At 44.1% G+C, this 24,837-nt stretch overlaps 1 protein-coding gene across 1 annotated transcript; it reads left to right on the forward strand.

Annotated features, from left to right (window-relative positions):
* Nucleotides 1-286: 286 nt before the first annotated feature.
* LG04H6orf120 (linkage group 04 C6orf120 homolog) lies at nucleotides 287-24,711 on the forward strand. The gene is made up of 2 exons (XM_073627999.1): nucleotides 287-442; nucleotides 23,590-24,711. Exon 2 carries the CDS (start codon nucleotides 23,617-23,619, stop codon nucleotides 24,175-24,177), a length of 561 nt encoding a protein of 186 aa, XP_073484100.1. The 5' UTR covers nucleotides 287-442; nucleotides 23,590-23,616; the 3' UTR covers nucleotides 24,178-24,711.
* The last annotated feature ends 126 nt before the right edge of the window (nucleotides 24,712-24,837 follow it).

The raw sequence follows: 24,837 nt of genomic DNA on the forward strand, positions 1-24,837 counted from the left end.
TCTACAAAAAATACAAAAACAGCTCTGGCAGCAAAAAGGTTAAAGTTGATTAATAAAAAAAAAAAAAAAAAAAAAAAAAAAACTAACTGTGGAGGACACATATTTTCTGTTGAGAGAGGAGCTCCAGTATGCAGTCAGATACCTTTGGGGAAATGCAGAATCAAATATGACAGGAAACATGTGTCCTCAACTTGTGTCTATTAAATGTTTGTGACATTAAAGTTAATTTAAAAAAAAAAGGAGTGGAGGTCACATGTTTCCTGTCAAACGTGGAGCTCCAGTCTGCAATCAGACCTTCCTTTGGTATTCCTGTCACTGCCTTTACTTCCTGTTGGAAGTATCGTCCTTCTTACTACATCCTGTGCTGGGCTGTCCGACAGCTGTGACGGTTGGTGGAGCTTGCAGTGTGTTCCCCGTGTAGGGGCTGGAGTGCTCCTCTCTGGTGAGTCGGCCTCTTATTGTGTGTGCCTTCTTCTCCCCTCCCCCCTCCTCTCCCCATTACCAGCCTGCGTGTCACAACTACATCAACAACATGGCTGACCGATTGACAGACACTACAGCTGGTAATCGAGACCCCCCTCCTCATACCCTCTATATCCTCACTGCTATACAAGCTGCACGATTAAAGAGACCCTATCATCACATTCTACCTTGACATCTATAAGACTAAAGAAACCCTGTCACCACATACTGTCCTGTCACTAATAAGACTGAAGAGACCCTGTCACCACACTCTACCCCAATATCTGTAGGACTGAAGAGGCCCCGTCACCATGTTCTACCCCAACACCAATAAGACAGAAGAGACCCTGTCACCATGTTCTACCCTGACATCTATAGGACTGAAGAGACCCCGTCACCATGTTTTACCCCAACATCTATAGGACTGAAGAGACCCCGTCACCATGTTTTACCCCAACATCTATAGGACTGAAGAGGCCCCGTCACCATGTTTTACCCCAACATCTATAGGACTGAAGAGGCCCCGTCACCATGTTTTACCCCAACATCTATAGGACTGAAGAGGCCCCGTCACCATGTTTTACCCCAACATCTATAGGACTGAAGAGGCCCCGTCACCATGTTTTACCCCAACATCTATAGGACTGAAGAGGCCCCGTCACCATGTTTTACCCCAACATCTATAGGACTGAAGAGGCCCCGTCACCATGTTTTACCCCAACATCTATAGGACTGAAGAGGCCCCGTCACCATGTTTTACCCCAACATCTATAGGACTGAAGAGGCCCCGTCACCATGTTTTACCCCAACATCTATAGGACTGAAGAGGCCCCGTTGCCATGTTCTGCCCCAACATCTATAGGATGGAAGAGGCCCCGTCGCCACGTTCTACCCCAACATCTATAGGATGGAAGAGGCCCCGTCGCCACGTTCTACCCCAACATCTATAGGATGGAAGAGGCCCCGTTGCCACGTTCTACCCCAACATCTATAGGATGGAAGAGGCCCCGTCGCCACGTTCTACCCCAACATCTATAGGATGGAAGAGGCCCCGTCGCCACGTTCTACCCCAACATCTATAGGATGGAAGAGGCCCCGTCGCCACGTTCTACCCCAACATCTATAGGATGGAAGAGGCCCCGTCGCCACGTTCTACCCTAACATCTATAGGATGGAAGAGGCCCCGTCGCCACGTTCTACCCCAACATCTATAGGATGGAAGAGGCCCCGTCGCCACGTTCTACCCCAACATCTATAGGATGGAAGAGGCCCCGTTGCCACGTTCTACCCCAACATCTATAGGATGGAAGAGGCCCCGTCACCACGTTCTACCCCAACACCAATAAGACTGAAGAGACCCTGTCACTACTTTCTATCCTCCCATCGAGGTACTAACCAGGCCCGACCCTGCTTAGCCTCCAAGATCGGGCGCTTTCAGGGTGATGTGGCCGTAGGTTTACTACATTCTATCCTCTCACCACATTCAACCCCAACATCTATAGGACTGAAAAGGTCCCGTTGCCATGTTCTGTCCCGTCGCCTGCATGTCACCACTTACCGACAACATGGCTGACTGACGGACACTACAGATGGTAACCGAGACCCCCCTCCTCATATCCTCACTCCTATACAAGCTGCACAACTAAAGAGACGCTATCATCACATTCTACCTTGACGTCTATAAGACTAAAGAGACCCTGTCACCACATACTACCCTGTCGCCATGTTTTACCCCAACATCTATAGGACTGAAGAGGCCCCGTCACCACGTTCTACGCCAACATATATAGGACTGAAGAGGTCCCGTTGCCACGTTCTGTCCCGTCGCCAATAAGACCCTGTAATCGCATGTTTATGATGACATCTCTACAATGCACAGGTGCATCTCAAAAAATTAGTGTGATCAAAAAGTTAATTTGTTTCAGTAATTCAATTCAAAAAGTGAAACTCCTATATTATATAGATTCATTACACACAGAGTGATATATTTCAAGTATTTCTTTCTTTTTAATTTTGATGAATATGGCTTACAGCTAGTGAAAACCCCAAATTCAGTATATCAGAAAATTAAAATATTGCATAAGACCAATTAAAAAAAAAAAAAAAAAAGATTTTTAATACAGAAATGTTGGCTTACTGTAAAGTTTGTCCATGTACAGTTAGTATGCACTCAATACTTGGCCGGGGCTCATTTTGCATGATTTACTGCATCAATGTCGAGTGGCATGGAGGTGATCAGCCTGTGGCACTGCTGAGGTGTTATGGAAGTCCAGGTTGCTTTGATAGCGCCTTCAGCATTGTTTTGTCTGGCGTCTCTCATCTTCTTATACCCTACAGATTCTCTATTGGGTGTAGGTCAGGTGAGTTTGCTGGCCAATCAAGCACAGTGATACCATGATCATTAAATCAGGTATTGGTACTTTTGGCAGTTTGGGCAGGTGCCAAGTCCTGCTGGAGAATGAAATAAGCATCTCCGTAAAGCTAGTCAGAGGGAATCATGAAATGCTCTAGAATTTCCTGGTAGAGAGCTGTGCTGACTTTGGACTTGATAAAACACAGTGGATCAACACCAGCAGATGACATGGGTCCCCAAAACATCACTGATTCTGAAAACTTCACACTGGACCTCATGCAACTTGGATTCTGTGCCTCTTCACTCTTCCACCATACTCTGGGATCTTGATTTCCAAATGAAATGCAAAATTTACTGTTATTCTAAAAGAGGTCTTTGGACCACTGAGCAACAGTCCAGTCCTTTTTCTCCTTAGCCCAGGTAAGACGCTTCTGACGTCGTCTCTGGTTCAGGAGTAGCTTGACACAGGGAATGCAACAGTTGTGGCCCATGTCCTGGATATGTCTGTGTGTGGTGACTCTTTAAGCACTGACACCAGCCGTAGTCCACTCCTTGTAAATTTCCCCCAAATTTTTGAATGGCCTTTGCTTCACAATCCTTTTAAGGCTGCGGTTATCCCTGTTGCTTAGGCACCTTTTTCTACCACACTTTTTTCCTTCCACTCAACTTTCCATTAATATGCCCCCCCCCCTTTCCTGACTTGCTGGGCTGCATGCTCCAGATAAGGGTCTGGATTTGGGGGGGACCCCAGGCCGTTTTTTTTATTTTGTTGTGGAGGTTCCCCTCAAAAGCCGCTTGCTCTTTTACCACCCTTACCTAACCTTCCTGGGCTGCATGCTCAGATTTTTATTTTTTTTTTCGGGGGGTACTGATACTGATACTGAATTTTGGCTAGCTGTAAGCCGTAATCATCAAAAAGAGAAATGCTTGAAATATATCACTCTGTGTATAATCTATATAATGAGTTTTTCACTTTTTTAATTGAACTACTGAAATTTTAACTTTTTTTGATATTCTATTTATTTTAGATGCACCTGTATAAGACTGAAGAGACCCTGTCATCTAATTCTGCTCTGACATCTTTACAATATACAGTGCTCAACATAAATAAGTACATGCAACAGATTTGTCAGAAAACCTTTAATTTTCTTTCAGAATCAACATTTTCTATGGGACACTGTGCTACAATATACTCCCACAAATGCATGCCATTGATTGCAACCAAGATTTGTTAATTCACACACACACAAAGTATTTTTTCTAACAAATTCATTCAAGACTATGTTGCAAAAATTAATACACCCCAATGAAAGTCTTAGGAACAAAGCTAAATTTTAGACAACAAAATCCTAATTAACAAGAATTCAACTACAGGTGAGTGTAATTATTCATTAAACGAGTGTCCAGCAGACAGTTGATTCTAAAAGGGCGTTACTTAACAAAGAAAACCCCTTCCCATTTCATGCTGTGAGCAATGGCATCACATGGAAGAGAAATGTAACAAGGTCTGAGCAAGAAAATCATTTATTTACAAAAGAAAGGTGAAGGTTACAAGAAGATCAGTAAAGCTTTACTCATCAGTCGGAATACTGTAGCAAAAGTGATAAAAACAATTAACCCCTTTGCGCAAAATCACGTACCGGTACGTCATTTTGTTGAAGGGGTTGTTTCGGGGTGATGCCTGCAGCCAGAGGCATCACCCCGGTACCGCTTTTTTTCGAATATATATCAACCGATTCGGCTAATGAGCCACTCGGACGTTATCACAAGCAGCGGGAGGGGACGTGTTCCCACCGCTCCACCCGGGAGATCCAAGCACCTAGCCAGAATGTCCGCCGGCTGGCCGGAGTCCCGAACAAAGCCGGTTTCGGCATCGATCGGGTCTCTGATGTAGTAATTCGGAAGCGACGTCCCTTTCGGTTTACTTGGCATTCATCTCTAAGGTATTCAAAAATGCAGATTTTTGTCGTTTTGAATACTTTGAAGTGCAGAGGAGGGGTTTGGGGTCTTTTCGATCCCAGATCCCTCCCATAAAGAGTACCTGTCACTGCCTATTACTCTCACAAGGGATGTTTACATTCCTTGTGACAGCAATAAAAGTGATCAGAATTTTTTATTTATTTTTTTTTTTAACCACTTGCCGACCATCCGCCATCATTATACTGCAGCAAGGTGGCACGATCCCGCAAATCGCCGTCGGTGTACGTCGGCTCGGCAACTTGCTTTTGTGGGCTCACTCTCTTTGGCCAGCAGGGGGCCAACCAGATCATTCCTCGCAGTGACAGAACGGGGATCTGCCTTTGTAAACAAGGCAGGTCTCCACTCTGACAGGGGAAATCACACAGATCCTGTCTTTCTGCTAAGCAGGAAGACGGATCTGTGTTTTTCCCCACTCACAGTTAGAAAACACCTACAGGGAACACAGTTTACCCCTTGATCACCCCTGATGTTAACCCCTTCCCTGCCAGTGTCATTAGTTCAATAACATGCATATTTTTTTAGCACTGATTACTGTAATAATGTCACTGGTTCCCAAAAAAAGTGTCAGTGTTGGTTAGGTGTCCGATCTGACTGCCGAAATGTCGCAGTCCCGATTAAAAATCACTGATCGCCACGATTACCAGTAAAAAAAAATGAGTAAATAATAAAAATGCCAAAAATCTATCTCCTATTTTGTAGACGTGATAACTTTTGCACAAACCAATCAATATACGCTTATTGGGATTTTTTTAACCAAAAATTAATAACTGATAAATTTGTTATTTTACTTTTTTTTATTTTTTGGATATGTTTTATAGCAGAAAGTAAAAAATGTTGTTTCTTTTTCAAAATGGTCACTCTTCTTTCTTTTTTTTTTTTTCACCGCAGAGGTGATCAAATACCACCAACACAATTTTTTTGGGGAAAAAAAGGACATCAATTTTGTTTGGGTACAAAGTCACACGGCCGCTCAATTGTCAGTTAAAGTGATGCAGTGCCGTATCGAAAAAAATGGCCTGGTCAGGATGTGGGTAAATCCTTCCTTCCGGGGATGAAGTGGTTAAAGGGACAGAACAATTTATTCATTATAGAGGAGAAAGTGCTAAATATCTGGGATCTTATGGCTTGAACATAGAGTGGGACATCAACTGTTTTATCAATAACAGTTGATGTCCCTTTCTAGGACATTGACTGTTTTGTTGATGGTGGTTGATGTCCCCCTCTAACACATTCTCCTTTGTAATAATAAGATCCCAGATATTTAGCACTTTCTCCTCTATAATGAATAAATTCCTAATAACAATTAGACTATGGTTTATGATCTATTCCAGTTTGTTTATACTCTCGGTATTGGATCACGATTTTGTTATTTTAAATGTAAACCATCATGTATTTTAAAATTGATTTTGGAAGTGAGAGCTATGTTTTTGGTTTCATAATAGGCATCTATATGCCCTAATATTCCCCCCCCTCCCCCTTTTTCTTAAGGATTTTGTTTCGCATATTTATGAAAAGTTAATTAATAATTTTTCATAACAGTGATTCTTTTGGGATAATGAATTGCCTGACAAATTTCCATTTTCCTTATAAAATTGCATGTTGTAAGGCTGTCATTATCTTTGGTGCAATACCTTTTAATACTCCATTAGATGGCACTAGTGAAATGTTTCCATGTCGCTATCTTTGTGCAATTGGACCCAATGATCTGAGAATTCCTCTTTTTAATTACCGATGGCCCTTACATCTGTGGCGATTATCTGCTTAAGTAGATCGTTGAGATCGTATAGAATTAATTGCAGCTGGGCTTTGCTTCTTACAAACCAATCACTGCGCTTTCCAGTATGATGCCGGGTATTTAATGCGCATGCGCCGGTGCGTGCCCCAGATGACGTCAGTTGTGACAAAACGGCCGTAGGGTCACAACACTGAACGCACCGCGCATACGCGCTTCCAATTCAAACGGCGATAGTGTCGTTTTTTAGATTTTTATTGATTTTAAACGTTTTTTTATTTTTATTTGCTGATTTGTGGAATAAACTAGCCGAAAGTTATTTGCACCAGCGGGGCCTTTTTTTCCTTTGTCTCCTTCTCTGGGCACCTAAAACATTTTTGTGCTGGATCTGTTGGAGTCAATACGAGCAGTCCTATGAGAGGTGATCCTGCGATAGGATTATATGAGGCTTTTGTAGCTGCTGCTGGCTGGATGTCCTGGAAGGAGTCTGATGTATCTGCTGAGCGGTATCCTCTGAACTACCCCCAGAGTAATTTGCCTTCATCTTCTAAGCCTGTTTGGACCCCCCCCCTGAATAAGGGCGGTCACAGGCTTTTTGGTAAGCCTTCAATCTTACTACCTGGTGGTGGGCAACACTGTGGCAACACTATGGACTCATCCCTATACCTGCATAGAGCGTGTATGGTGAAGATTCATCCCTGCACCTGTTTAGAGCATCTACACAATATATTTGGACTTTTATGATTTATTCACATTTATATTTTTGATGTTTATTATTTCTTGAGCAAATTTATGATCACCCCATGTATTACACAAGCTTTTTAGTAAGCTTTTATTTTTAGTGTTGGGTGATGGGTAGACATTGAATGGTGGAAATTTACCCCTGAACCTGCATTTATATAACAAACACAATTTTTTTTGTTTTTTTTGGTTTTCTTTGATTGTATTAAATTTTTGCATAGGTTTGGAGTTTCATATGTTTTTTAAGTTAATACTTTAAGAACACCTCATATATTGTTTAATCATGAATGATATGGTTTTTTGTTACTGGGTTTGTAACAGAGCTTATCACTATTTATTTACATTAGCTAGTCCAGTGCTGCACTCCTTAAAAGTTATATTTGTTTTTGTGCCCTTATATCGGGGTTATAGTGCATAGCAGCAGGACCACTTTTTATATCTCATTCACAACTTTTCACGCACCTAGCGCAATTCTTTTCTTTATTCTTCTTGTCATCACACAATTCCCTGATGAAAATCCGATCGTGTGTAGGAGGCTTTAGGCTAATATTCGTTACATACTGGGTTATACTTCATCTCCAGGTGAATGGACACTAGTAGAGCAAACATCTTCAGACAGGAAGTGATCCCCTATATAACCCCTCCCATACCAGAAGTACTTCAGTTTTTTTACCAGTGTCTGCAAGGTGAAAGTTGTTTAACCACTACAATACCAGGCACTTTCGCCCCTTCCGGCTCAGGACAATTTTCAGCTTTCAGCGCTGTCACACTTTTGGAATGACAATTGTGTGGTCATGCAACATTGTACCCAAACTAAATTTGTAGAATTTTCTTCCCACAAATAGAGCTTTCTTTTGGTGGTATTTGGTCGCCTCTGGGTTTTTTATTTTTTGCTAAACAAACTAAAAAAAGACCAAAATTCTTCTTAGTTTCTGTCATAAAATTTTGTTTTCCCCTTCCCTGATGGGCACTGATGAGGCGGCACTGAGTTGGCACTGATAAGGTGGCACTGATATGTAATATTGATGGGCAGCACTGATGATGAGGTACTGACAGGTGTTACTGCTGGGCTCTGGCACTGTGGTGGGCACTGGCAAACTTTATTATTGGAGCACTGATTGGCACATCTGAGGGGGCTGTACTGCTAATCAATGTGCTGATTATCAGCACAGGCTCTCCCTGTCGGTGCGAACCGAGGAATGCAGTTTACCAGCACTGGTTCACGCGATGATCAGCTGTGATTGGTCACAGCTGATCATGTGGTAAGAAGCCTCTGACAGAGGCTCCTTATCCCGATCAGAGATGCGGTGTGTCAGACTTACACGCCGTATTTGCGATCGCGCGCCGGCATATTATCTTGCTGGACTTCATATGACGGCCAGTCAGGATAACAGAACCACTTCCCGGCCGTCAATCTGCTTTAGGCCGGGCGAGAAGTGGTTAAGCTCCCTGAGCTCCAGGTCTCTAGTCCCACAAACGGTTCTTAAATGAATCATGGGATTGACCGATAGGATCCATTTGACACAGGCTCTATATGCTTAGATAAATGGTACCCGAGCCTCGCAAAGAAAACTCAAGATCCTGCAAGGTTTTGCCTGTAATGTGACCCTGCGAAGTGGAATCCTGGACACTACAGCGCTAAGGCATTGCTGCAGGGTGCTGTACAGGTCCAAGGGAGTGGACCCTAAACATAAAAAGGGTACCCAGTCCTTGAAGGTCCTTAAATGACAGGAACCCCCCGAGAAGGGTGAAGATTGGGCTCTTAGTTTCTAAGCTGCCCTACCGCCTGGACGAGTAAGTGAAACCCCTTTTATTTATTATTGAGGGGTGTCCCAGTGATTGTAACAATCAGTCAAGCTAGCTAGAGGCTGGACACCGCTGGGCTCAGCAGTTTGGCGACCATGGGGGACGCCGCTTCGCCGCTGCACATGCGCCGCCGCACATGCACCATAGCCTTTATCTGGGCGCATGAAGATTTGCGTCATACGCGAATACAGCCACGCCCGGGTGTGCACACACAGAACGTTCCAGCACACAGCCAGCTTATTTAAGCTGTGTATGACACGCATGCAGTGCTTCCAGAAGGCAGCTGTGGGACACAGAGCAGGCTCTGAACCAGGCATTTGCAGCGGTTCATTTCTCCTTACGCAAGTCATGTGAGTCACCAGGTGTTGCTTGGCAGGCTAAAGGTGCTTAGCAGGATTGTTGCATAGGGGCTTGGTGAGCCCTATTAAAGGGTCTCCGTTCTGAGGGGTTTCAATACTACACCCAGGTACTCTCTTTTTGTGGCTAGTAAATGTCTTCAAAAAAGAGGAGCAGGACCAATACTACAGGGAAGGGCACACCTATGTCGTCAGTAGTTCCTGATGAACTTAGTTGTATCCCCTGAAGGACCAGAGGCTTCTGGCCAATCTGAGCCGATGTGCCTATCTGGTATTGTGCCTACAGTCAACGCTGCTGCTTCACCCTTTATCACCAAGGATGAACTGTTCTCGGCCCTAGCCGGGTTAGAGCACAGGATTGCTGGCATGATTGCCTCCATCCCACAGGGTGGCAAGAAACGTGATAGATCCCCCTCCCCTGAGCCTCTTAGTCTGGAGCAGGAATGGTTTGAGGATGGAGAAGAGCTAAAAGCTCAGAATTCTGTGGATGACCTGGTGGATGAGTCTGCTTCCAGGCAATCTGGACAAGAAGATATCAAGTTGGTGTCTGCCTCTCAATCAGAGGCTTTTGATCCTGACTCTTACTGAAATGGTTCGTTCTGCCTTTAAGTTGCCTCTTGCAGAGGTTACTGAGCCCCCCTGGTCCTCTTTTGGATCCCTGAGGCCTCTTCAGGCCACACAGGCTTTCCCCTTACACCCTCTGTTGGAACAGGCAGTGTATGCCGATTGATTGGGAACATCTTGACAGGCTTTTTGTTCCTCCCTAAGAGGTTTTTCCTTTTATAGCCCATGGATGAAAAGTTTGTTAAGAAGTGGAGCATGCTAGCCCTAGATGCCGCAGTCTCTTCCTTAAATAAGAACTTCACTTGTCTGGTAGATAACACACAGGGCTTGAAAGACCCTGTTGACAAGAAATTGGAGTTATTATTAAAAGCTTCAGGCACTACATCATTTAGTGCATCAAGGAGTGATTGTAGAGGTTCCTGTATCCGAAAAAGGCACGGGGTTTTACTCAAACCTGATTACGGTTCAAAAACCAAACGGGGGACACAAGGCCCATTTTGGGCCGAAGACCCCTGAACCAGTATCTACTGATCCAGTCCTTTCGGATGGAGTCTTTCCGCTCAGTAGTAGCCTCACTCCAGATGGGAGACTTTCTAGCCTCCATCGATATAAAGGACGCATATTTACACATACCGATCTTTCAGCCTCATCAGAGGTTCCTGCGATTTGCAGTAGAGGAACATCATTTTAAGTTTGTGGCTCTACCCTTCGGGCTTGCTACAGCTCCCTGGGTGTTCATAAAGGTCCCAGCACCAGTACTGGTTCTTTTAAGGGCCTAAGGGATCTTGGAGCTCAGGTATCTGGGTGACATCCTGCTCAGAGATCACTCACTACAGGCTCTAGAACAGAGCATAACATGCACAGTGCGGTATTTGGAAGGCTTAGGCTATAGATCATAAATACCGAAACGTCAACCTTGAGACCAGCTAAAGTATTTAGGTCTGATCCTAGATACGGTCCGAGCAAGAGTATTCTTGCCACCAGCAAGGATCTGTGCCCTGAAGGATCAGGTGCATCAGACAAGGGGCATCAGACAACCCTCCATTCCGCTCTGTATGAGTCTTCTAGGAAAGATGGTATCCTCCTTTGAGGTAGTGCCCTATGCCCAGTTCCATTCCAGGCCTATACAATAAGACATCTTGTTGGCTTGGAACAGGAGAGGGCAAGCCCTGGATTATCCAATGTTCTTATCTCCTCGGTCACGCTTAAGCCTAAACTGGTGGTTGCAGAATCAGAACCTGCAAAAGGGAAGATCTTTTCTCCTGGTAACTTGGAGAGTACTGACTACAGATGCCAGTTTCTCAGGCTGGAGTGCGACCCTAGAAGGGCTCACAGCTCAGGGGAAATGGTCAAGGACAAAACGGATCCTGCCCATCAGCGTCCTGGAATTACGGACAGTACGCCTGGCCCTACAGTCCTGGACAGTGGAGCTTCAGAACTACCCTATCAGGGTTCAGTCCAACAGTGCCACTGCAGTGGCATATATAAAACACCAAGGCGGTACCAGGAGTCGTTCAGCTCTGAAGGAGGTGAACCACATACTAGCCTGGGCAGAGGGACATGTGCCCGATTCTATTGGCAGTCCATATCCCGGGAGTAGAGAACTGGAAGGCAGATTATCTCAGCTGCCAGAAAATTTGCCCGGGGGAATGTTCCCTACACCCAGGGGTGTTCCAAGAAATTTGCCAACATTTGGGAATGGCCAGAGGGTGACCTACTGGCATCCAGGTTCAACAACCTAGAGCAGTTTGTGCCCCGAACAAGAGATCCTCTGGCAATCGGAGCAGATTTAACCACTTCAGTACTGGGCACTTTCACCCCCTTCCTTCCCAGACCAATTTCCAGCTTTCAGCGCCCTCGCACTTTGATAAGTGCGCAGTCATGCTACAATTTACCCAAATGAAATTTTTATCATTTTGTTCACACAAATAGAGCTTTCTTTTGGTGGTATTTATTCACCACTTATTTTTTTATATTTTGCGATACAAGCGAAAAAAGAGTGAAAATTAAAAAAAAAACATATTTTCTACTTTTCTGTTTTAAAAGAAATCCAATAAAATTAAAATTTGGTTATAAATTTAGGCTAAAATGTAATCTGCTACATGTCTTTGGTAAAAAAAATATCCTGATAAGTGTATAATAATTGGTTTGTGTGATCATGGACAGATGTGTGCAGATGATCACTGGGACAGATGATTTTACTGGAACATATGTGGGACAGGTGTTTTTTACTGTGTGGGGACACTAGCCCGGTGAGCAGTGTGTAAAACAAAAAAAAAAAACAAAAACGCTTATACACACTGCTGGCCGGCTGCAGAGATCTGCTCTCCTTCTCACTGACAAGCTCAGTGTGAGGAGGAGAGCCGGTCGCCTAGCAACCGGCTCTTTATTTACTTCACATGATGGCTGTGATTGGACACAGCCATCATGTGATCAGGAGGACCAATCACAGAGCCCTCCTGCCAATCCGAAATGCGCCATGTCCGGGTGACACAAGTGCATCCTTTGCGATCCCGCTCCTTCTGAGGAATGTTCAAGAAAGTCCACTAAGAAGCAGGAAGCGCCCATCTGGCCGTTTGTGCAGTGGCCGGGTGGGAAGTAGTTAAAAGGCCAAAAGGAAGCAAATAAGAGAAATGTATTGTTATTATTTTCATACACTATACATAAGCCCTGTCTGAAACCAAAGAAAAACTTCACCCTCCTATCTTTAGCGAATCCAGCATTGTCCTTCTGGGAACCGCCACTCAGTTGCCACCCACTTAAAGTTCTGCTTTATGTCCTCCTACCATGTCTGGTACGTTATTTATTTATTCATTCATTTTATTTTTTTTTTTTCAGAGGGGGTTTATTAGTTTTCTCAGGTACTCGTTCCTACTTTGCTTAGGTGATTCCACCGGAAGGTCTCCCCGCTCTTGCTGCCTGTAACCTCCTGGGACATGTCATAGGCCCCAGGAGGCTGTGGGACCATTCCCATAATGCAGCATGGCTCACGCATGTGCAGTGGACAGCCAGCTGTGAAGCCGGCCTCGAGTTAACATGTCAGCAACAATGACCAGTGAAGAACCAGCCTGGGCGAGGACGGCTGGAATATTTTGTAGCTGCTGGCTTTTTATTTTTTCAAAGAGACCAAAGAACTGCTTTTAATTCTGCATTGTCATCTTCCCCTCCTACATCATGGGAAGCTGGCTGTCCCTTCCTGGTTTTTGCAGCAGGCCACCAATGACATGCTGCCAGGTCCGCCCTCTAGCTGTTTGTACCACCTCCTGTCCTGGAATGTGCAACATGGAGATACCCCTGGAGGCTTCAGGAACACATTATTAATGCCTGGGCAAGAATGGCAGCTGTGGTGGACTGGTAAAAAAAAAAAATTGTCCGGGGGGGGCAGGTTTGGTGGGATGTTGCAGTGGGGGAAAACAGGAATTCTGACTTGCCTGTAAGTTATCTTGGAGTACAGTACCGAACATAGATGATGGGTTATATGTGGCTACCGTCAGATGATTGGACACTTGCAAAAAAAAAAAACTTGGCTGGGCTAGGGCCACCAATAGAGTGCATCCTTATAAACTTGTCCACTCTGTGAGACTGCGGTTTTTTAGCAAGCAATAGGGAGTGATTAAGACACAAAGTGGAGGGACCCATTTCCTTTGCAGTACTCCTCCTGTACAGGACACAGAGCTGAAATTCATAGACCATGGTATATACCCAAGCAACAAACCGAGGAATGGGTAGCAACATAGCAAGACAGAACTGCCAACAGGCCAACAACTAAAGGGTTAGGGAATGTAAACTAAACACTCAAATAACAGCTTGAAGGTTTGTGGTGACTGACCTACTTTTTGAAAACCCTGTATTTCAGTTAGATTAAACAGTCATTCCTTTGGTCCTATCCCAACATCCTTGTCTGGGTGCGATGCTTGGGGTAAAAGGGGCTAGTATTGGCTCTGTCTGCTCGGGATGGTTTGGTAGGCAGGAGGCTCTGTTTGGCAGAGGGAAGCACCCAAGTGGGGCTCTCAAGCAGTTCCATCACATTTGGTGGCAGCAGTGGTATGCTTCCTGCAGTCTGGGACATCCAAACCACCACTGGAATCTGAGGTCCAGATAGCAGAATAGTAGAGTTAGATACCAAGGAAGAGGAATTCGGAAGGAGGCTGCGAGAGATGTGGATACAGCACAGGGGGCCAGTGTCAACGCAAGTTCTGCTGGGATGGTATGATTCTGTCTGCCAGCAACTCTGGAAGGAAGCGCTAGGACGTGAGCAGCACCACCAGGGAAAAATTCTGCCCTCCATTCAGGAAAGGTACTGGTTGCAGTATGAAGTGCGAATGCTGTTATTTGGGGAAACAACTACACAAGGAGTGGACAGGCTGGTCCGGGCAGAGATGCGGTTGGACATGAGCTACAGAGCCCTCCGCTGGTATGTAGCCCAAGTGTGCCCATGGACAGCGGACGACAGCTCGATGGAAGGCTTTCGCGGCCTGGGGCTGTTGTACGGGAGGCTGTCCATGGACCCTGACTTTGGGAGCAATCTGGAGTGGCTTTTGGAGGAAATCATGGAATACAGAGACCAAAGGCTGAATATCTCCGAAGTGCTATGGGCACAGGAAGATTTGGAGTTTCTAGCCATTCAGGAATGGGAGCTGGAGATTTGCTACACACGGCTGCTAGACTCTGCTCAGCAGCAGGGCATGGCTCCCTTTTTGCCTGGGTCTATTAGGAAGTACCAGCCGACAGCTCTGAAATCCTGGCTGAAGTGTCGGCAATGCGGCAGAGTAACAATGTGCTTTGCTCACCCCCAGCTATGGAAGTCGAGCTCTTATGGCGGATGCAGCAAGTGCTGACTCGCCTTGACGAACCTGCACAAGACAAGCTTAGATGGAGGAATGCGGCTGCCAGCAGCTGGATAAGGATATGGGAGATGGAGCAGCCAACTCATCTCCCCAGCTGCAGTTCAAGGATTTGGGTGAAGAGGAAGCCATTCTCACTCCCCAGCCACAGATCCCAGAAAACATGGATTTAATTGACTTTTTTTTTGTCAGAGGATGTAACATTTACTGAACTTTCAACCGAAGCGCTGGCATTTGCGCAAAACATCGCCAACTTCTGCCCAGCACCTTCAGTGGCTCCGGGAATCAAGGGAGAAGAGATGGTGAACCTCTTTACCCAGTCACCAGCTCTAGACACTGGGGATCTAATAATGTTTCTGCTGAGGAGGAACAACCCAGTAAGCCTCCAGCACAGGAGCTTGCATCAAGGCAGAGCGCTGCTGACCTCCTGCCTGCAACAATCGGTGACCCTGGAGGATTTGTGCAAGGTCACCAACATTTCAGTTTACTTCCCAGCAGAAGAGCTGGCATCAAGGATGAACATCAATGAGCTCTGCCCAGCACCAACAGCAGCTTCAGCTTTCCTGAGAGATGAGGCAGCTGGCCTTTCTCACACACCACTGACAGGGACATGGGATTTCATGCCAGCAGCATCTGTGGACTTACAACAAACTCCCCCAGCTGAAGTGCTTGCATTGGGGCTGAGTGCTACAGACCTCTGCTCCACACCCACAGCAGTTCCGGAGTCCCAGGGTGAGAAGTTAGTGGTCACTCCCCAGCAGCAGATCAGGATGCAGGATGTTTTCCTCTAGTGCTTCTATTCCCCCACAGTTAGAAATCACTCCCTAGGAGCACATTTAACCCTTTGATTGCCCCTGATATTAACCCCTTGCCTGCCAGTGTAATTTTATACAGTGACACTGCTTCCTTTTTTTTTTTTTTTTTTTTTTTTTTTTTTTTTTTTTTTTTTTTTTAGCACTGATCAGTGTATTGGTGCCACTGGTCCCCAAAAAGTGTCAGATTTGTCCGCCGCAGTCCCGCTAAAAATCGCTGATCGCTTCCATAAATAATAAAGTCCATAAATCTATCCCACAGTTTATAGATACTATAACAAAAGACCTGCATAACAAGGTAATGAAACTTTACCAAGATGGAAAAGGATATAAAAAAATATCAAAAGCATTGAATATGCCAGTCCTGTTCAATCACTTAAGTGGAAAATTTGGTCAGGTCAAGAAAGATTTCAGCCACACCTGCCACAGGAATTGTTTGGAATACAAAGAAAAACCCACAGGTAACCTCAGGAGAAATACAGGCTGCTCTGGAAAAAGATGGTGTGGTGATTTTTAAGGAGCACAATATGATGATACTTGAACAAAAAAGAGCTGCATGGTCAAGTTGCCAGAAAGAAGCCTTTACCGTACAAGTTCCACAAAAAAGCCTGGTTACAATATGCCCAACACCTTGACACGCCTCATTGGCTTTTTTGTGGCATTGGCGCAGTAAAGGCTTCTTTCTAGCAGCTCAACCATGCAGCTCTTTTTTGTTTAAGTATTGTTGAATTGTGCTCTTTAACCACTTGTAAACCCTCGTGTTTTTTCACCTTAATGCATCCTATGTGACTGAAATCGTTCTTGATCTACCTGACCTTGGCTTGGTATCAAGAGATCCCCAAAATTTTCCACTTCTTATTAAAGCGTAGGTCCAACCACCGCTGCAGAAATTAAAAGCCAGCAGCTGCTGACTTTTAATAATCGGACACTTACCTGTCCTGGAGTCCCAGAAGTGGAGACAGGATACCTGTGAAAGGTATCCTGCAACCAACCCCCCCCCCCCCCCCGAAAGTTGCCAAATGTGGCACCAGAGGGGGGGGGAGAAGTACAATGAGCGGAAGTTCCACTTTTGGGTGGAACTCCACTTTAGGTGATTAAACAGTACTACAGTACTGACTGGCATATACAGAGCTTTGGATATCTTTTTATATCCTTTTCCATCTTTGTAAAGTTTCAATACCTTGTTTTGCAGGTCTTTTGGCTAATTGACTATTTATACACAGACACTAATTGTGATTTAAAAAGCCACAAATGTGGGAAATTAACCTTTTTTTTAATTGCCATTTTAACCTGTGTGTGCAACCGTCTGTGTCTGTACCAAGGCCAAACCTTCCAGGGTATGTAAACTTTTTATCAGGGCCATTTGGGTGATTTCTGTTGTTCATGATTTAAAAAGGATCCAAAAAACCTATTATGACAAATGGCTTCATGTGATTGCGATCCTTAAATAAAATACATTTTTTTTTTTTGGCATGATCAGTCATATTTTCAATAATGCCAAAATTTCACATTTCTGCCAGGGTATGCAAACTTTTTTTGTATGTATGTATGTGTTATGTATGTTTGCATGCACATTAATTATATATCTATCTCTCTCGCAACTCCCTGAAGAAAAGTCCCAATTAGGAATTGCGAGGGTAATCGGGCCAGATGCTGGTCAAGACCAGAATGAAGAAGGCCAAAATATGAGACAGCATATAACCTGGGACTCGGCTTTATGTTGTCACACCAGACACCTTGCTCATCTGCCAGAAGTTTGGGTCTATGGTACCATGTTCTTCTGAGACAATTGGGCATGACGAGTATCGCCAGAACCCTTTCCTCCTCCATCCTGTGTAGCACTTGGGAGAGTATCGTCATCAGAGGGAAAGCATAAACTAGTATAAATTGAGTCCAAGAAATCACCAGAGAATTTTATTGTGAGGGCTCGAGGATCATAAGTCTTAGCCATGAATTAGTTCCCCACCTTTTGACAGATATAAAGCTGTATAGTGTGCTAGGCACTGTGAATTGTGTTTATTAAAAGCTAGGAACCCATGTAGATTTGCAGGAAAAGCCTGTGTTGCCTTATTTAGGATGCTGAGGATCCCGGCTTTACCCATCACATTGAGCATACCCTCAAAAGGGGTGTTTTGGGGTCTAGCAACCACACAAAGGGTCCTGGTCCTGTACAGCACCCTGCGGTTAACTACACGTGTTGCACTATGTCCCAAGGTGAGTGCTAACACAGGATCCAGTTCCTGAAGCAAATTTTACAGGCCAGCCCCACAAGCATTTAATAAGAGTTTTAAATTCTTGTCATGTTTAGGGGAAAGAGGAATAAGCGTTAATAACCTTACCAAGTATTACCTTATTCCTCTGCTTTTATACTTAAGCCAGCCATAAACGGTTCAAATCTCAGTTGGGTCAGCAGGAACCAGCAAAGATTTTATTCGTGAGGGCAGGCTAAATGTACCCAAGTTGATTGATCAAATCAGCTAGTGGCTGGTATAGCTGCTAGCAATAATCGCTGTGTTCTCCCTGCAGGGACGATTCCCTCGGGCTAGGATTTTCTCAGTTTATGGCAGGCCTTATTGAGCATTTAACCTTGCATTTTTTAGCAAGAACACAAGATCGGTTTCCATGCCTGACAGCACGGCGGGCTGCCTTGTTTAGATAAGGCTATTTCTGTGGGGAGCAATCGCAGGTGGCCCGCTGATTGGCTCCCCCTGTATATATGCAGTTTATTATTATTATTAACAATTTTATATAGCGCCAACAGTTTACGCAGCACTTTACAATGTAGAGGGGGGACAGCACAATTACAGTACACTTCAATATATACAGTGGGGACGGAAAGTATTTAGACCCCCTTAAATTTTTCACTCTGTTATATTGCAGCCATTTGCTAAAATCATTTAAGTTCATTTTTTTTCCTCCTTAATGTACACACAGCACCCCATTATTGACAGAAAAACACAGAATTGTTGACATTTTTGCAGATTTATTAAAGAAAAACTGAAATATCACATGGTCCTAAGTATTCAGACCCTTTGCTCAGTATTTAGTAGAAGCACCCTTTTGATCTAATACAGCCATGAGTCTCTTTGGGAAAGATGCAACAAGTTTTTCACACCTGGATTTGGGGATCCTCTGCCATTCCTCCTTGCAGATCCTCTCCAGTTCTGTCAGGTTGTATGGTAAAGTTGGTGGACAGCCATTTTTAGGTCTCTCCAGAGATGCTCAATTAGGTTTAAGTCAGGGCTCTGGCTGGGCCATTCAAGAACAGTCATGGAGTTGTTGTGAAGCCACTCCTTCGTCCTTCGTAAACCTTTGGCCCAGTCTGAGGTCCTGAGCACTCAGGAGAAGGTTTTCGTCCAGGATATCCCTGTACTTGGCCGCATTCATCTTTCCCTCGATTGCAACCAGTCGTCCTGTCCCTTCAGCTGAAAAACACCCCCACAGCATGATGCTGCCACCACCATGCTTCACTGTTGGGACTGTATTGGACAGGTGATGAGCAGTGCCTTGTTTTCTCCACACATACCGCTTAGAACTAAGGCCAAAAAGTTTTTATCTTGGTCTCATCAGACCAGAGAATCTTATTTCTCACCATCTTGGAGTCCTTCAGGTGTTTTTTTAGCAAACTCCATGCGGGCTTTCATGTGTCTTGCACTGAGGAGAGGCTTCAGTCGGGCCACTCTGCCATAACGTCCCGACTGGTGGAGGGCTGCAGTGATGGTTGACTTTCTACAACTTTCTCCCATCTCTCGACTGCATCTCTGGAGCTCAGCCACAGTGATCTTTTGGGTTCTTCTTTACCTCTCTCACCAAGGCTCTTCTCCCCCGATAGCTCAGTTTGGACGGACAGCCAGCTCTAGGAAGGGTTCTGGTCATCCCAAATGTCTTCCATTTAAGGATTGTGGAGGCCACTGTGCTCTTAGGAACCTTAAGTGCAGCAGAAGTTTTTTTGTAACCTTGGCCAGATCTGTGCCTTACCACAATTCTGTCTCTGAGCTCTTCAGGCACTTCTTTTTGACCTCATGATTCTCATTTGCTCTGACATGCACTGTGAGCTGTAAGGTCTTATATAGACAGGTGTATGGCTTTCCTAATCAAGTCCAATCAGTATAATCAAACACAGCTGGACTCAAATGAAGGTGTAGAACCATCTTAGATTGTAAGCTCTAAGGAGCAGGCCCCTCTGATTCCTACTGTATCAAATTGTATTGTATTTGTACTGTCTACCCTCAAGTTGTAAAGCGCTACGTAAACTGTTGGCGCTATATAAATACTGTATAATAATAATAATCTCAAGGATGATCAGAAGAAATGGACAGCAATATGAGTGTCACAGCAAAGGGTCTGAATACTTAGGACCATGTGATATTTCAGTTTTTCTTTTTTAATAAATCTGCAAAAATGTCAACAATTCGGTGTTTTTCTGTCAATATGGGGTGCTGTGTGTACATTAATGAGGAAAAAAATGAACTTAAATGATTTTAGCAAATGGCTGCAGTATAACAGAGTGAAAAATTTAAGGGGGTCTGAATACTTTCCGTCCCCATTTGTGTGTGTGTGTGTGTGTGTGTGTATATTTTATATATTTTTTTATATATATAAAAAAAGGAGCTGCGGGCAGGAGTTTTTAGGCGAGGCCCCGGCTTCGATTTGCTTTTGAATCGATTTAACCTCTCAACTCGATTCAAGATTTAAATCGATCCCCCCCCCCCCAGATTATATATAATATATAGACGGTTGGCAACTGGTTAAGGACTTGATGGCCTGCTTCTTAGCAACCAGCTCAATGCGATAAATTACTGCATTTAATGTTAGATTCTCGTTTTTATGGTAATAACGATATTTCAATAATTCATATTGATGAGGAAAGTTCCAAGAAAGTCCGTTCAGTTCTTGTGTAAAAATTGATTTAATAAAATTAGCAAATATTACAAGAACAATATCAAAGTATAGAATGTCATTAATAATGTATTATATTCTTAAGATGAAGATTGAATCAGATGTGTGTGTATGTAGATGTGGCAGCAATGTCTCGTGATGTGTCTGTGTCTCTGTGTAGCTGTCCTTGTGGTGTGAATGTCTGCCGCAGAATCTGCTTTTCTGACCTCTTTCACTAGCTTTTTACTCATAAAAACTGACCCTCACTTTATCTTTAAAAGGGCTGGTTTAAAAGCTTCTAATTGACTTGTAGTCCTACAGAAAACAGTGGGATTTCCTGAGACATAGCTTTCCTCCCACCTCTCTCCTCACACAAGGGTGGGGGTTGACATTCCTGAAGAGTGACCAAAAACAGTGTGTAAACCTAGTTTAACATATACAACATAAGTTTCCTAACTTTCTAAATCTAATATGATATAAATCAGTATGTATATTATAGTCATTTAAAACCCAATGTTAATAAAAAATATCCTAATCAAGAAATATTGTAGTATAAAGAAATGTATGATCTTAACTAACATATATAAACTTTAGCAGTTTAAAAAAAAAATGTGAATCCTTCCTTCTCACAGATGGGGGAAGGTGAAAGTAAACCAACTAATTATTGCCATATGTGAGCTCTCCCAAGAAATGCTTATGAGCTTATAAGGCAGGCCATACATGGGTCGAATTTCGAAAGAATTTTCTTTCAAAAATCTTATCTAAGAATTTTTGTTCCTATTTCGCACCATTAGCGGGCTGCAGTAGCAGACGATTTTCGTGCGGCTATCGAATTTGAGTAATCGGAGATGCTGGCTATCCAGGGTCTCTGTGGCCTGGCACAGTGCTCCTCACCCCCCCCCCCCCGCTAACCTGCCACAGTGGCTCCCCCCAAACCCCTCTGTAGTCTGCCACAGTGCTACACACACACACTAGGAGAAGAGATAGGAATAGGAAGGAGAGAGATGGGAAAGAGGTGGGGGGAGAGAGAGGCGTGAAGTGTTGGAACTTGTACAGAGCCCAGATGTGCAGACATTACCAATGAGTGAGTAGTGTGCTTCCTCGGCACTAGTCCCCCTTACATCAGGGTCTCCAAACATTGGGTTCCCCATTATCCTCACTTACATCAGACTCCTCCCACCCCTATCTTACATAAGATTCCTGCCTTACATCACAGTTTCCTCCTTTTGTCAGAGTCACCCCTTTTATTAGGGTCACTAAAGTTCCCCTCCCTTATATCAGGGTCTCAAGTGTCTCCCACCCTTCCATTGGGGTCCCCAAAGTCCTGGTACATCAGGGGGCCCCCTTACAGCACAAGACTCTACATTAAATCATGTTTTCCACAGATTGCACTTGCATCGTGATCCGTTCTTTCACTTCTTACAGGACTGACAGGTGAAAACTGAGGTACTGGGACAGGGCAGGTCTAGAAGAAGAAGTTGTGTTCTCCTCCTCCTCCTCCTCCTCTGAAAGCCAGGGCCTGGGGACAAGGAAACCTTTATTGGTTGCTAGAACATTGGCAGTTCTAGCAACTAACCACTATCACTGACAGGCAGTGGGTGGGGTAAATGCTGTCGGCCGGGCGGGCATATTTTTACTGATCGCTCTCTGCTTGCATCCCGTGCAGTTGTTGAAGCTGATCAGCATGCCTGTGGCAACAGACACTGGCATTTGTGCAGGAAGCTATGGTGGAGGAGGGAGAAGTTAGATCTATAAAGAACGAAATATAGCGTTGCCGATATCTACGCCTCTAGCAGCAGGGTCAGGGCACTGGCTACTTTGAGTTTCCTGGTTGTAACTGCAGCTCACAATCTGGTGCCCTCCCCTCCGACCTCAAAAGACTGCACCCAGGGCAAGTGCAACTCCCGTCCACCCCCTTGTCCCAGCCCTGTGCACCGTCTGTGTCAGTGGAGTCTGTGTACTCGCATGAGCCAGTGGCCCCCACTGCTGTGTGAGCCAACGAGGGCAGAGAGACCAAGAAAAGCCGCTGCTCTCATACACAACGCTGGATCGAGATGGGGCTCAGGTAAGTATAAGGGGGGGGGCTGGGTAAAAAACATGAAGGCAAGTAACCTGTGAGCCCCCCCAATACTTAACGGAGCTCCATTGTGCTCCAGTGTTGTGCATGAGGGCCTTGATTCTCTGGGGACTCTCCCTCTTTATTCGTTGAAACATTGGCAATCACATCCATTGAGCCAATGAGGAGAGAGAGGGGGTGGGGCCAAGCAGAGGCTCAGGAGCAAGTCTGCTTGGGTGTCCCCATGGCAAGCTGCTTGCTGTGGGGGCACTCGGCAGGAAGGAGTGACCAGGAGCGCCAGCAGGGGACCTGAGAAGAGGAGGATCAAGGTTTCTCTGTGCAAAACCACTGCATAGAGCAGGATAGTATAACATGTTTGTTTTTGTGTGGGTTTTTTTTTTTTCTTTAAACCAAGCCTTTAATATCACTTATGCCCCGTACACACGGTCGGACATTGATCGGACATTCCGACAACAAGATCCATGGATTTTTTCCGACGGATGTTGGCTCAGACTTGTCTTGCATACACACGGTCACACAAAGTTGTTGGAAAATCCGATCGTTCTGAACGCGGTGACGTAAAACACGTATGTCGGGACTCTAAACGGGGCAGTAGCCAATAGCTTTCATCTCTTTATTTATTCTGAGCATGCGTGGCACTTTGTGCGTTGGATTTGTGTGCACACGATCGGAAATTCCGACAACGGATTTTGTTGTCGGAAAATTTTCTAGCCTGCTCTCAAATTTTGTGTGTCGGAAAATCCGATGGAAAATGTGTGATGGAGCCTACACACGGTTGGAATTTCCGACAACAAGGTCCTATCACACATTTTCCGTCGGAAAATCCGACCGTGTGTACGGGGCATTAGAATGCATAGAATGCATTAAGGTAAAAAAAAAAAAGCTTGAGCCTTTAGAACCACTTCAAAGTTACATAGTATCTTTACTGTTGCTACATATTATTATGCTGTGTTAATTATAATTTTTAATCTTTTTCTCCCATAGGATGTTCACATTCAATTGCTTAGAGAGATGGTGTCCTACCAGAAAAAGAGCATTTTGACACTTTTTGCCTTGCTCTCTTTATTAATCATAGAGTGCTTCAGTATTGAAGAAATTCCAGAAGAATGGATGCTCCTACATGTTGTTCAGGGACAAGTAGGGGCAGGAAATTACAGCTATCTGAGACTTAACCATGAAGGAAGGATTATACTGGAGATGCAGAGCTTGAGAGGTGATGCAGATATATACGTCTCTGATGCAACCCTCAACCCCAGTTTTGATGAGTATGAGCTACAATCCATGACCTGTGGCCTGGATGTTATAGTTGTGCCAGACCACTTCAAGCGCCCTGTGGGGATTGGAATCTATGGCCATCCTTTTTATATAGAGAGTGAATTTGAAATTAAAGTATACTATGACCCAACAATACAAGAAGATCCTTTTTCTGAATCATCCTTTGACCCAGAACAGATGGAGGCAAGTCACAAAAAGCAGCGACAACCCCAATTTGATGCATCTCACGAAGAAGAATCTGTGCTACAGACTATTCTCATAGGGATTCTCAAGATCGTCCTAGAGATTCTCTTTTAAGTGCTATTATATTTCTATACAATTCAACAAAACTGAGTGTTTTTGTAATTAAAACTGGAATTTTTCCATAAATAATAAAGGATAAGGTTTAGGATATACACATTTATAGCAGTTGGCATGTTTTCCTGTACTGGCACATTAACGCCTCTGAACTTAGCAACCAGAAAGGATCAACCAGTTATTTTACAATAGGGTTTCTTACTACTAAAACACCTGTGGATGGTAATGGGCTTTAAGACTCCAAGGCAACATCTTCTAAAATATACAATATTGTATTGGGTGCCAGATCTATTATGGGATTGCTAGTTTATTTGCGTACACTGGCTAGAAACCATTTGTAATTTTTTGCTTTCTGAAAAAAAAAAATTGGTAATATAGACTATTTTAAAGGAGATGTGTATATATTTTTCCTAATGAATAAATATAATTTGATAATTTATATTGTATTTTACAAATCAAATATTACAGTTTACAGGCTGGTATCTGTAGACACCCAATGTTTTGTACTGGGAATAAAGTGTTATTAGAAGAGTTGTTACTTATTTATGCTTACATTTTTTTTAGGGTTTTTTCTATTTTTAAGGCAGGTAATAAAAATCAAACAAATTTCTACATCACAACTAGTTTTGTGGAAGATAATATCATTTTTTTTTCCCCCTG

This window comes from Aquarana catesbeiana, linkage group LG04 (genome assembly GCF_042186555.1).
Source record: "Aquarana catesbeiana isolate 2022-GZ linkage group LG04, ASM4218655v1, whole genome shotgun sequence".
NCBI lineage: Eukaryota > Metazoa > Chordata > Amphibia > Anura > Ranidae > Aquarana > Aquarana catesbeiana.

Excerpts from the sequence above, each read along its gene's own strand:
- LG04H6orf120 (XM_073627999.1), top strand. The coding sequence starts at position 23,617 with ATGGTGTCCTACCAGAAAAAGAGCATTTTGACACTTTTTGCCTTGCTC.